Source organism: Vespula vulgaris, chromosome 9 (genome assembly GCF_905475345.1).
Source record: "Vespula vulgaris chromosome 9, iyVesVulg1.1, whole genome shotgun sequence".
Taxonomy (NCBI): Eukaryota; Metazoa; Arthropoda; class Insecta; order Hymenoptera; family Vespidae; genus Vespula; species Vespula vulgaris.
The window spans coordinates 3,470,001-3,483,748 of record NC_066594.1 but is presented as its reverse complement, the minus strand read 5'-3'; the positions used below and the strand labels follow the sequence as shown (position 1 = coordinate 3,483,748).

The following is a 13,748-nucleotide window of genomic DNA, read 5'->3' as shown; positions in this document are numbered from 1 at the left end:
TGAAATTAATTCGAAACATCGATATGAGTACTTTGTTAATGTATCATCAAGGATACTCTCATTTGCCGATCGTCCAAAATCAACTTTGACCTTCTATACTTCAAACTCGAAACCTAAAAACGATGAAGATCTTTATACCTTTCTAACATAAATAATTATTATACGTACTTTAATTAACGAGAATCTCTCATTTGGTCGTCGACTCCCCCAAAGAAAAAAAAGAAGAAAAAAAGAAAAAGTAAAAAATAAATTAAAAAAATATCTATACACCGGTATGTCGTATAATAACATTCGAGTTGGTCGAGAAATCCCTCAGGGAGATTTTAATAAGAACTTCCTCTCAAATGGTACGTGGTCTTTATAAAGTGATAAAACTACATTCAATCAAGTATATCCGATTACCCATCCGAGCCTCCTTTCAAGGCTGATCGCGTATTTGAGAAAAGCGTTTTACGCGCAGGAATCCGGTTTCCGATAAGCGGCATTCTACTGTACCTCGAAATCACATAACGAGGAGAATATTCTATGATCGTTTTGAAATCTCTTTAATTCGCGATAAGACGAAAACTCGTTCCTTTTCTCGCACGAATACCCGGTAGTAGAACCGCCTGGTTATTTAGGGTCATACCATCAGCTGTGCACATAAAGTTCGATGCGTTTTTTGTGTCTGTGTCTGTGTCTGTGTGTATATATATATGTGTGTATATATATTATATACATATAAATATATAGGTACATATATACATAGATGGATACCTACGTGTACATACCGAAGCGATAAGCTTACTCGATTACACTTTCCACTTTCGACTCACGAATCGCTCTCCCGATTCCCTCCCAATTTTTCCCCTCTTTCGTTTCCCCTTTCTCTTTCTGAACCCTCGCAAACCTTTTCGAGAGAAAGAAACGATCGCATTACAGGTGCATGCCCTTGCCTATAACTTTAATGAGATCTTCGACCATGATCCTTATCAAGAAGGAGACCGTTCTTTTCACTGCTACGATGAGATACCCCTCAAAGACCGTACGGACGTTCAGAAATCATCGGCTGGAAATAGATCGTTGATGGTTTTCCATGGATAAAAGCAAAAAGAAAAGAAAAGAAAAAAATTAATGAAGAAAAACCGAAAAAAGAGAATTAATTCATTTCCTAAAGTGCATCTTTTTACCAACGATCTATTTTCCAATTTATTTTTATCTAATCTCGATATGTCCTCTCGAAATACGATATCCACTATCTCAAGCAATTGTAAGTTCGCAGAGATTTCACCCATTCAAAGTGCCAAAGTTTTTTTTTGGTGAAAACTTGATCTTCCTACTAATCAAACGTGTTATTCAATAAAAAAAAAAAAAAAAGAAAAACAGAAAAACAAACAAAAAGGGAAAACCAAAGAGAATTAAATTTACACGGGTCTAGTTTTTCAGTTATCGTCGAATCGATATACGATAATATCGAGTATACGCTGTTGGATATGAATAATATGCGTATGAAGAAAATATAGATATTTTAAATGATAATATATGATATATCGTTGAAAGTAAAGAGAGAGTACTTTGTCGAAAGTTACATCATATCGAGTATATATTTTCTCTCCGAGATTGAGAATAATCATCGATATCGAAAATTGATTAAAATCTAAATTAAAATCTTGCATATCAATAATTAATATTCGAATAAAAGCGATCGGTGATAATAGTTACGTGAAATCATGATGATAAACAATAGTTAATCGATATCATTATCCGACAGCATTATATTCGTTCGAGTTAGAAAAAAAAAAAAGGAATAAAAAAAAAGAAAAGAAAAAAAGAAAAGAAAAACTCTTATATTAGATTTATGAAAAGACGTGTATCGTTTGAAGGAATGCGTAATAGAACTATATCGGGTGGCTCTCGTCGAAAGTATTTAATATAACATGAAGTCGAAATGCCGGAAGATACGATAGCATTCTTGTCCGACGTAACACATGGAATCTATCCGATATAGGTTCAAAATCGATCGATCTTTTACCGTATCGAAACAAGAGAGCGATCTGCTCAAACACCTTTAGGATACAAAATAATTGGTCGTTTCAGGAGGAATGAACAAGAATCTTAGTACCACGTCAATGGTATTAATCCTGGTGGGTGTGGTGAAGGGCGTCTTCATTTCTTTTGCACTAATGGCTGTTTGCTACAGGTACAGTAGCAAATTACTTCCAAGTGAGAGCCCACTGAGCCAAGCTTCAGCTGAGTGGGTTCGATCCAACGCCTGTCGTCGTCAAGTAATTCGTGCCTAGCTGGATGATGAGGAGGCATCGCACGCGGCCGTCAATTATTATGCTCTCATAATATTGATTCATCTTAGCCTAATTTAATCGGTGTTCACTTATATACATACATATATATACATAAATATAAAATATATTAATATAAATTATATTAATATTGATATTGATATTGATATTGATATGTATGTCATTTTTAAAAAACTAATATCTCTTCGGTGGTATGCTCTGTATGTGCGCGCGGCATAGTGCGTTAAATTAATCATAATCATTACTATGCTGCACGAGCAAGGATATTTTCTTCCATTAACAAACTAACGGCTGTCGCGCAACGAGGGATGGTGGACGCGATAGGACAATCAGATTCGAGGTCGAAATGAAATTTGTCAAGAATATCGTCTCTCTCTCTCTCTCTATCTATTTATCTATCTATCTATCTATCTATCTATCTATCTATCTATCTATCTATCTATCTATCTATCTATCTCTCTGTCTCTTTCTCTCTCTCTCTCTCTCTCTCTCTCTCTCTCTCTCTCTCTCTCTCTCTTTCTCTCTCTTCTCTCCAATCGTATTTTGCAAGTCCATCCTCTCTACTTCTATTACTACTACTTGTTTTTCTACTTCTACTTTCTACTTCTTTTTCTCTCCTTGCACGATACATCGATTTTCAACACCTTCATGGAAAATCACGAATCTAACGTTCTCACTCACGATTTTTCACTTAACATTCGATCAATTGAAATACGCGATCTCGCCGTCCCTTAGAGTGCGATATCTAGACTAACACTATTGTAACGCCAATGTGCCAGCTGCTTGTATGCCCTATAAAAGCATGAAAGAAGCTGAATTTAGTCAATCGAAACGTCGGCGAAAATGATTTGTCGAAAGAAAAAAGAACGAAAGAGGGAGAAAATTAATGGAAAAATCTGTTTGCTATTTCCTCGACGAACAGATATGTCGCGTGGAAATGAAAACTCGAATACTATTTAATTATCCAATTATTGAAATATCTCTCAAATTTATTGTAATATAAACGATCAATCTTTTCCTTTTTTTCTCTCGAACGAATTCCTATCGTCGGTCTAACGCAACGCGTTATTAACGAAAATATCTTAACGTAGATCTAAGCTAACCGCTATTGAGCGTAGCGGCTCTGCCAAACGAATATTAAATAAAAAAACGAAAAAAGAAAATAGAAAACAATAAAAAAATATATGAAAGAGCCAAAAGAAGCAAAAAAGTTAGTTTGTTTTAAGTCTTGTTTTAAGTCTTTCGACGGTCCACACCGCTGGTCTTTAACGCGTTGTGAATATTAATTGAAATGTAAAATATTGTATTAACATTATTTCCGATGATGTGTATCGTAATTAAAAAACACAGTAAAAGAGTAAAGAAAAGAAAAAAAAACAGAAAGAAAAAGAAAAGATTATTTAGAAAACAACCGAAAAAAAAAGATAAAGAAAATTCAAAAATATGTATATGTATATGTATATGTGCTGATACTGGCTTCTCTGTTTCTTGTCTGTTTCTGTCTGTCACTGCCATCTCTGTCTGTCTGCATGCTGTGGGACGCTCGGATACCAAAAACCACCCACATACCGCACTACGTAAACGATGGGTATCTTCTCTCGATCTTCTCTCAATCATCCTCGTGATACGACGACGATGATGACGATGAAAACAATAACGTGACGTGCCTGTGACGATAATGAATGAAAAAAAAAAAATACAAAAAAAATTACAAAAATAAAATGAAATGAAATAAAAACGACCATGAACTATAATGATAATTTAATTAACGAATCGTCACAGAGAACTACCACGGCTCTAACACTGTATTTTTAGTTGGTATGCTCATGTCGGTGGTAGGGGGTGTTTTCATAGTATTTGCTCTGATGGCTCTCTGCTACAGGTCAGTCGTAGTACATAAAAACTTCTCCCTCTGTCTCAGGTTAGTGTGCAGATACATACACGTAGAACTTTTTGTATGCCTCTCTCTCTCTCTCTCTCTCTCTCTCTCTATCTATCTATCTATCTATCTTTCTCTCTTTTTATTTTTAACAACAAGTATATATATATTTATATATATAATATAATATATATATATATAAGTATATATATATATATACACTACATGGTACGTATATATATGCGTACACTACGCGTATATACACGTACTGAGTGATATAGAATTGATCATTTTCTTTTACCTAATCTTGCTTATTGTTCTTACGTCTTTTTCTTCCTACCCCCATTTTTTCTTTTTCTCTCTATATCTATTTCTTTCTATATCTCTCTCTCTGTCAGAAATGTTTATATTATATGTGTATACGTAAATAGGTTTGTTGCTGCATATATATTTGAAAGAACGCGTAATAATTTCTGTAATCGTCAATAGGAAGAGTCATCGAGAACGAAAATAATACTTTTCCCATTTTACGGTATTTAAAGACAGTCGTTATAATGTTCGAGAAAGTAAACTAAATTCGAACGTAATTTTTGATGGACCTTTTATTCGCACGTTTGATCAGCTGATACATAGATATCATCGAACTCAATCGGAATCAAACCGAAGCGCAGTATCTGTCACTGTTCTCTTATCTCGTGATTCGAACGAATTCCGATCATTATAACGATCATAAAGCACGTATCGCGATCATATTGATTGTGAAAAAAGATAAAAAAGAAACAAAAAACTAAAAATGATTTGCGCAATAATATATCGCGAATTCTTTCGCTTGAAATAATATATCTCTATTTGTACGTATGTATATCGGTTTTGCAAGTAAATTAAAGCTTTGCTAACCAATAGCCATTAACCGATATCCTTTGGATAGATTTGTCGGATATAGTTTTCGATAATAAAACATGTGTACCCAAGGTAAAAAAAATTTATCGAACGGTTATGATGAATATATTTCGATTAAAATTTTCATTTTATCATTCGTGATATCGGTTAAAGGTAAACACCGCGTGGATGTGTGATTCTTTAAAACGATGAAATGTTAGAAATCGTTTCGTACGTCAAGTTTATCTGAACGAAATATATCGATATTTAGTCGTCAAATCAAATATCATCGATCTTTCGCCGCCAAGTTCTATCGCCAAAAGCAATTTCAAAAAGAAACACGTAACAAAGAAATAAAATAAAAATAAAAGAAGTGAAATAAACAAGAATCACACTCTTGCAAAGTGTAAATCATTCAAAGCTTTACTCTAAAATCTCAATGTATTTTGTCTCTTTACATTATCGTTTGATTTTCGCTATTTGGTTAATGGGGTTACTGCAGTGGAGGGCGATCGCATAACGCGAGGCTATAAGGCCAACTGCGTTTGTACCAATTGACTGGTTGTTTGTTTTTGTTCTATTGCATGTAAGAGAGGCTCGTGAATTTTTTATAGTCGTTTACAGTAGCCCCGAATTAGTTCGTGTCGTTTCATGTCGATAAATCGAAATTTAGCAACGAGCTTAGAGATATGAATTATCACGCACAATTCACCGACGAAATACTTTCAAGGATCATCATCGGCATCATGTGCGCCTTCGTTCACGATGAGCAGACTCATACAAGTCGTCATACAAAATTCCAATCTCGTTTTCGATACCACTTTAGTTTTCTAGATCTCGTAGGATTCCAAACTCCTCGACCTACATAGGATTAGGTACCTTTGATCGTTGAAAGTGTAATGTCACGAGGAACGACGATATCAGCTATATCCCAATTAGATCAGAATTGCGTTTTATATATTTATATAACCATGTATATACGTTGAATACGACTTTATTTTCTTTCATTATTTCGCTTCCTCGATCTCGTGTACGAAAATAATACAAATTCTCATTATAGTCATTTCCATAGATCCATTTTATCGATTAGTCCGTTATTTTAATTGACGCAAGACCCCTCCAAATTTTTGGCCAATTTTCTAAGCCATCGAAGCGTAAAAACGTACGACGACATTGAGCTTTGTGGCGATAAAACTTGATCGATCTAACAGACAAAAATTCGAAGATGTTTGGCGAGTGGGCCACGTGTAGATGATGATGCCTTCCTGATATGCCTCGAATGAAAAGAAAAGAAAAAAAGAAAACAGAAAAAAGAATACAAAAAAAAACGAAAAGAAAGAAGGAAAAAAAAGAAAAAAAAGAAAAAGAAAAAATAGAAAATGAAAAAAAAAACGATGACGCTATGCAAACGAGCGCGAAAACGACGTTTCATCTCCTCCCTTGTAGCCTTGCATGCAGCTTTCTCTTAACGATTTTTTCTCGTATACGTTCAATTCGCGACTCTCTTGGCACACTTGTAATCGATCAATTTGTCGCAGAAGAAAGAGCACCATCCAGAAGTATGATCAACCGTACTCGAAGAAGCCACCACAGAAAAGCTACACCGGGGTTTCGAGCAACCATCACCCAGAAGAAGCGGTACTCGACAGAGTGAACAAGATCCTCGCCTTTGAGAGAATGCCTCAGTACAGGTACGACGATCCTTTCGTTGCTTACCCGTAGATCGAATCGTGCAATTCTTTCGTATCTTCGAATACAAAATAAAAAGAGAAAAATACTTCTCTTTTGTATCGTACGATATCACTGCTTTTCGACGTTAAATGCGTACGTACTTATATACCAATGCATACGTACACACGTAACGTAACGTAACGTATGGTAGATTCGACGAATGAGCTCAAAGAAAAAAAAAAAAAAAAGAAAAGAAAAAAGAAAGAAAAAGACGAATAGACGTAGCATTAACTGATATTTCAACAAAGAGTACGAAATATCCCTCTCATCCGTCCTTTCTCACTGTACACGTCATCGTATAGACATATATCAGTAGATCTATATTGAAATCACTTAAAACGATAGTGCATACCATCGAACGTTGATAAACCGCTTTTAACATAGAAGTAATTGAAAAAAAAAAAGATAAAAAAAAATAAAAGGCTGAAAAAGAGAAAGAAAAAAAAAAGAGAAAGGGTTTATACCGTTGCGTATTTATTTTTCATATCCAATGACCGATCATGGACACAGCCATTTTCGAAACCCCCTTTTACGTCTGGGGCCGAAAAAATGTGCATATACAACGCCCGTTAATAATTTACAACTTAGTTTTTAGATATGCTTTCGCGATAATACCTCGACGTTGACTCCACATGCTTCGATATACTTACATGCTTCGATCGTTTAACGTTTGTCATCGTAATAGTAAACAATTATCAAAAAAAAAGTAGAACACGGTATAATTAGAGCTTCGAAAATGAGAAGTAAGAGAGAAAACGAAAAAATAAAAAAAAAAAGAGTACGAATCATTTGATCGATACTACGCTCTGTTTTTGTCATCATCCCCGATAGGGGCACGCGTCATTAAAAGAAAAAAAAAAAGAAAAAGAAAGAGATACGTATGTATGAAAGAAAAAGAAAAAGAAAAAAAGATTCGATATGTAAGAAGAAAAAGAAGAAGAAGAAGAAAAAAAAATAGGGGATATATTTGCGCGGCATGCCCTATATTAGTATATTTCTAGCCGCGGCGAGCCCCAGCGCGTGCTGTTTCGGCCCCCGAATAACGTCGCCGCTGCAGACGGGCCAAGACTCAAGTAAGTCTCGTGTGTCTCGCCGCTCGTGTCATGTCACTTTAGCCTGTCCACGAAACGAAGATTATATCCATTTTTTTCTCCACACCGTGCCGACGAAGCAGACCAGATTGCGATTAATCTCCTATCGTCGTTCGCGGGAACTTTTGTTGAAACGAAAAAAAAAGAAAAGAAAAGAAAAGAAAAGAAAAAGAAAAGGAACGCTTTTAATTTAGTCGAAAAAGAACATATCAATCTGTATCTCGAGGCATTGCAAAATGTTTTTCATTCTGTTTGCTTATACGCTTAACACAGCAACCGTTACATCCCCCTATTGATCTTGTTCTCTATAGATCGACCATCGTCTGGTCTGTTTGTCGAATGAAGCACCGTTTTTTAATATACCTGCACGGGAAAAATACGTTCCGATACGATAGAAAAACTTTAATCAATTTTTCATCGGTTGATTAAACAAAAGCGATCAAACCCCCGTAAGATACATAAATATTATTGTATACATCGCGTACAAGACGATAGTAACTTTCATCGTTCTTAAAACGTTAAATGTTTAACGTGGATATATCATAGAAAAGTATTTGTTTAGAAACGAAAGAAGAATTATATATATATATATATATATATATATATATATATATGAGTGTAACTTAAAAATTTGCCTATAGCAGAATAACAAAAATATTATCGCTACGGTGTTAGAAAACGTGACGATACATCTGATCCGAACTCTCTATCGTTTTCTACGTTAATTTGTAACAAAACAATCGTCAAATATCACAGACGCGTGACACAGGCACAAACACGGACGGACGGACAGACAGACACACCTGTACACACGCGTATAGATATACCGGCAAAAGCAAACTACATTATAGTAGAACGTTGGTACATACTTGTCGCATTGCATGCTTAGAACCACCTTTCATCTGGTCCAATCTATCATCAATCTAGCATCTATATGTTCAATTTGCATGGATCGTTACAAACGAATGCAGAGCTGCGAGTCCCGTGTTTCGTTTCCATTAGCGGTTCATACAACAATCATTATTCGTGCAAAGATTCGATCTTACTCTACGTAGTTCACGGAAATCAGCATGACGTATATTATATGTAAAACGTATCTAAGCATATCAATTTTGTCTGGCCATTCTTGCACATTCCTGTCTCTATTATACTATTAATAAATACGCACAGTAATCGCGTAATCATTAATCAAGATAAACGTTGTATCCTTGGGAAAGAAAACGCGAGACATATACATACGTAGACCACATCAGTCACGCGAGTGTTTGACATTGATATCGAGATACCATGACGTCTTGATACGCAAACAGTTCATGGAGTTAGAATGCACGCATTATCGGAAATACACATTGCCATGATCAAACGGTACAACGATCAAAGTCCATCAAATTTCTAACCTGGCTTAACATCAGAAGGTCATTCGAAAATTCTAATGGGATCGAAATAGATTCTCGCGTTAAACCGAGCAAGAACGTCCGCAACAGCTGCTGCTATCTGAAAGCCAAAACGTAAGTGTGCTAGTCGGTCGAATCGATGAGGATATAGACACACGCACGTTTTGCTGACTATACGGCGAGCTTCATAAAGTTCTTCTCCTTCTTATCGTCAGCAGAAAGTATTCGTCGACCCATTCACGACCCATTTACGAATGCCCCTGGGTGTTAAGTTGACGATAAGCTTCGTTAATTCGTTAAGCTCTTTCTATCTCTATCTTTATTTCTCTACGTTCTACGTATATCAAATCGACTTCACCGACCGAAGGAACCCTTAATGCATATCCTAATGCATTATGTTCGAATATTTTCAGAGAGCACAAACCGCAGATGAAGAGGCGCGACGTAAACGAGGAGGAAGGAGGTACGGGGGCAGAGGAGGTTGTCTCTTTCATTGATGTCTCACCAAACAATCTGACAAAGTTGCCTGAGAAGGGAATTTTAAAGAAACACGGTGGTTATGGTATTGTAATGCCTGATAGTTGTAAAAACAACGTGGGCAGATGACTCACGCTAACATGGAGGGCTGGCGTGAGAATTTCGAACGGTAAACATGTTCGAACGAAACGTTAACGATTCTGTGCTCGATTCGTAGCGTACGCTCTCGACGTAGCGTTTAATTATTAAGAACAAAAATAAAATATGCTCATACTTAATAGAATAATAAAGTATAACACAATAAGAAAATATGATAAGAAGAGGTAGAAAAGAATCGAGTAGAAATAATTATCCTGCAAAAAAGATGGAGTAAAAAAGATATAACATAAGCTACATTAATCAACGTTCAACGTATCTAGACGTGTGCAATTAACTCTTCGACGCTGATTAAGTATCAAAAGCCGAGCGTTTTTTATTGAATTCGTGAAAAAGAGTTCGTCGATTTGATATTCTTTCATCACTTTGATATTTCACGTAATTTACATAAATTCAAAGTCTTACAACGACTTTATTAAATAATCACTCGTGCAAATAGGAAGAAGATAAAAAAAGTTAAGGGAAGTTTAGAGGGAAGAAGAAAAGAGAAAATAATAGAAGAGAAGCCGATTAGACGGGCACAAAATCGATCGCGTTTAACTTCGAAACATATCGTGCCGTGTATCGAATTACTCATGTCGACTCTCTATGAACGACTCGATAGCCTCATAAATATCTTTTTCTCGTCGTACGCTAAACTCTACGTCCCTTGTTTGTTTGTTTGTCAATAGGTAGAGGCGGCATCTCCGAAGTTGAACGTACGTTGAATCAATTGAACGGCTATCACGAGAATATAATCGAAGTATTGAGAAACGCTGGTATCCGTCGCGATCCATCGGAGGCTCCATCGGGAAGTGGTAACCTTCTTGACAACGAGGCAATCCGTAAATCATTGGTCGACTGCTATCCCGATTCTTATTGCAAGGATACGGACGAACACGATCACATGGACAACATGGATAATCAGGACGACGAGGATGTGGACGTAGGGTTACAACCATGCGGTACGATACGCATACGTACTCTCGAGGATATCATCAAGCAGCTGGAACGTCATTCGGTTCGACATATGAGCCCGAGCGGCTCCGAAGAGATTAGAATGTCTGAGAGCGAAGGGGATCGTCATTACAGACTCGACTCTTCTGTCTGTAGCGAATCCTCTCAAGGGTAAGGGCTCGCGCGATTTTCGCGCGCGCTTTGCCGCCAACGCTTTGACTCGTCTTACGTGTATATAGATATAGATATATATATCTACATACATATATACATATCTATGTATATACACATACACACACACACACACTATATATATATGTATATATATGTGTGTATATATATATGTATATATATATACTTTTGCTTCTTTCGTATCTCTTTTTCTCTACGTGTGATGATCATAACGTTGCTTCTAACTCAGAGACGATCAATCGTGTGGGAATTTCTCTGAAAAGGTAGTTCCTATTTCCTTCTTCATTGAATCGAAATATATATATATATATATATATATATATATATATATATATAACAATTTATCGCTCTGCTACCTTTTCCGCGAATATATTCCCTCGATTTTTTCCCCCCTATAATAATATTTAACGTTCGAGAAAGTCTAATCGCATCACACCAATTATTTTTCCATCGTCTTTTCTGTTTCTTCCTTCTTATTTATCTTTATAGTCTTTGAATGCTAAATGGAATCGCAGTACTATACAGAATTTTCTCTTCGTATGGGATATTTTGTGTACAGAACAAAGAGACGAGGATGGTTAAAGTTACGGAAGGATTTGAAAGAACTGCAGACCTTTATCGATTATCGAAAATAGAAAGATTTATTTTTGAAAGGTAAAGTTTAACCATCTTCGTTCTCGAACGTAGCCATTTCCGGGTTTCCATGAGACGACATCCGAGATAGATATCGTTAGACGCGTTGTACTTTTGCGAAAGCCTGTTAATCTTCTCAAATATTTTGGTGTCTTTCAAGTTCTTTCAGCTTACTTGGCCAAACTTTAATGTTAGTGACTGCACATGTGTGGGAGTTAGAGACTTCTTCTACTAATTTTACGTCAGAAGTATACTCGCGAAATCGATCGTTAGAACCGTGTTCGTCTTGTGATTCGATCGAGAAAAAAAAAGAAGAAAGAAAAAAATCTCTTTACTAAAAATAATCATCGCAGAATGAATGACTTTACGTTCGATTTAATTTATTTACACGTATAATGACCCACCACACGCTGGCATAACTCACTTACGTCACCGCTTCGTACGTTCTTGCCCGTTTCTTTTCCTTCTTCTATCTTACTATGCTTAATACATTTTTAGGCAACATGAATAACCAGACGTAATCCTGAGAATAAAGATAATCGGCTTTATTTTGTGTCGTGAAAGAAAACGTCAAATATGCAGAGTCTGTTTATACCTTTAAAAAAAAAGAAAAGAAAAGAAAAGAAAAGAAATCTCGCGATTCCCTGCCCTTTCCCCGTCCCAACCCCAAAACAAACAATTCCTCTTCTTTCGTTTGAACGAAACAAACGGTATATTATTACGGTTAGGTAAGAACGTGGTATAGTTCACACATTATGAAGATTACTTATTGGATTTCCTACGTAGAAGCAGAAGGTGTAGCCGCGGCCGAGACGATGACCCTAGACTCGTCTACGGTAGATATTGTCAGCCATCGTCTCGAAGTCCTTACGGTACTCATCAGCACACTCGTCAACACACTCATCAAATGCACGAGGAGGAGGGTATCTATGAAACTGCCGATCCCGACAGAGGCTCGAATACTAGGGGTGAAACGCCCGATAGTGAAAGGTATCGCAGACACTTACAGTACGAAAAAAAAAAAAAACATACAAAACGGGCTTTCTTTTTTTAGTGAAATATTCGCAGAGTAGTTTAATCGATCATTGGAAACCTCGACGTGTTCAGTTGGAAAGATATCTCTCTCTCTCTCTCTCTCTTTCTCTCTCTCTTTCTCTCTTTCTCTCTCTGTCTTTCTTTCTCTAGATATGTATATATATATACACACATATATACACACACATATATATATATGCATATCTACTATGTTCCCTACTCTCTGTGATCCCTTCATCATAATTCCCATAAAAATTCCTATCGTACGATAGTTATCGCGAGTCCTAATTCCAAATATCACGTTTTAACGTGCATTCAGATAAGGATCGGTGCATGGACAAACGATTATTAAGAATAATATACAAATAGCCCTTAAAAATCTATCACAAAATTGAATATGTGTCTACAATAAAAGCCATATGAATGATTGTACTTCCCGGCTACACCACGCGAACACTGCGAACGCGTAAATGCAATTAAATATAACGATAAAAGAAAACAAATAACACACTAACGACAATCGAATTTCAATACCCTATATAAATATCCATTGATAATAAATGAAAATGTTGGTCTTACACGTAGAATTCCTGAAAACATTTGGACGCTGCTCCTTGCGAGCCACCCGATTCGTTGAAAGGTAATATTTCGATATCCAAGATCGCGAAATGAATAATGATCGAAGCAGCAAGGATCATATATCCAAAAATCGAAGTATAAATAGACTCGGCATAGTCCTTGCCCGGTGGAAAAAAAAAAAAGAAAACTTTACAACAGATACTACGAGTTTATGCATTCTCCAAACTATGTAGCTTTGAATGTACAAACGGGGGTAATTCGTTCGTCGAAAATTAATTAGCAGCTTTCCGACAACAACTTTCCGTTAATTTTTCATACGAAGCGAGAGAGAATTGAAGCAGGAACTAAAGTGTCAGACTAACACACCAACTTTCGCATGCTATATACTCTATATATTTCAGTTGCTTCTGTGATCCGCTGTGAATGTGTAGAGAATAATATGAACTAAATTAACATTTGCGCAGCTATT

The 13,748-nt window shown here is 36.2% G+C and overlaps 1 protein-coding gene across 20 annotated transcripts in view; it reads left to right on the top strand.

The window, feature by feature from the left end:
* LOC127066402 (disintegrin and metalloproteinase domain-containing protein 11) overlaps positions 1-13,748 on the top strand; it is a 53,808-nt gene that overhangs the window by 38,052 nt on the left and 2,008 nt on the right. For 5 of the 20 annotated variants that reach the window (XM_051000108.1, XM_051000106.1, XM_051000116.1 and 2 more), the window contains 6 exons: positions 4,080-4,218; positions 6,594-6,746; positions 7,788-7,859; positions 9,685-9,833; positions 10,576-11,011; positions 12,452-12,655. In XM_051000108.1, the coding sequence (XP_050856065.1) occupies positions 4,080-4,218; positions 6,594-6,746; positions 7,788-7,859; positions 9,685-9,833; positions 10,576-11,011; positions 12,452-12,655 (1,153 nt within the window). Of the gene's footprint in view, positions 1-2,076; positions 2,180-4,079; positions 4,219-6,593; positions 6,747-7,787; positions 7,860-9,684; positions 9,834-10,575; positions 11,012-12,451; positions 12,656-12,719 lie in introns of all 20 variants that reach the window. The other 15 variants (XM_051000112.1, XM_051000120.1, XM_051000113.1 and 12 more) reach the window with 12 other exon arrangements.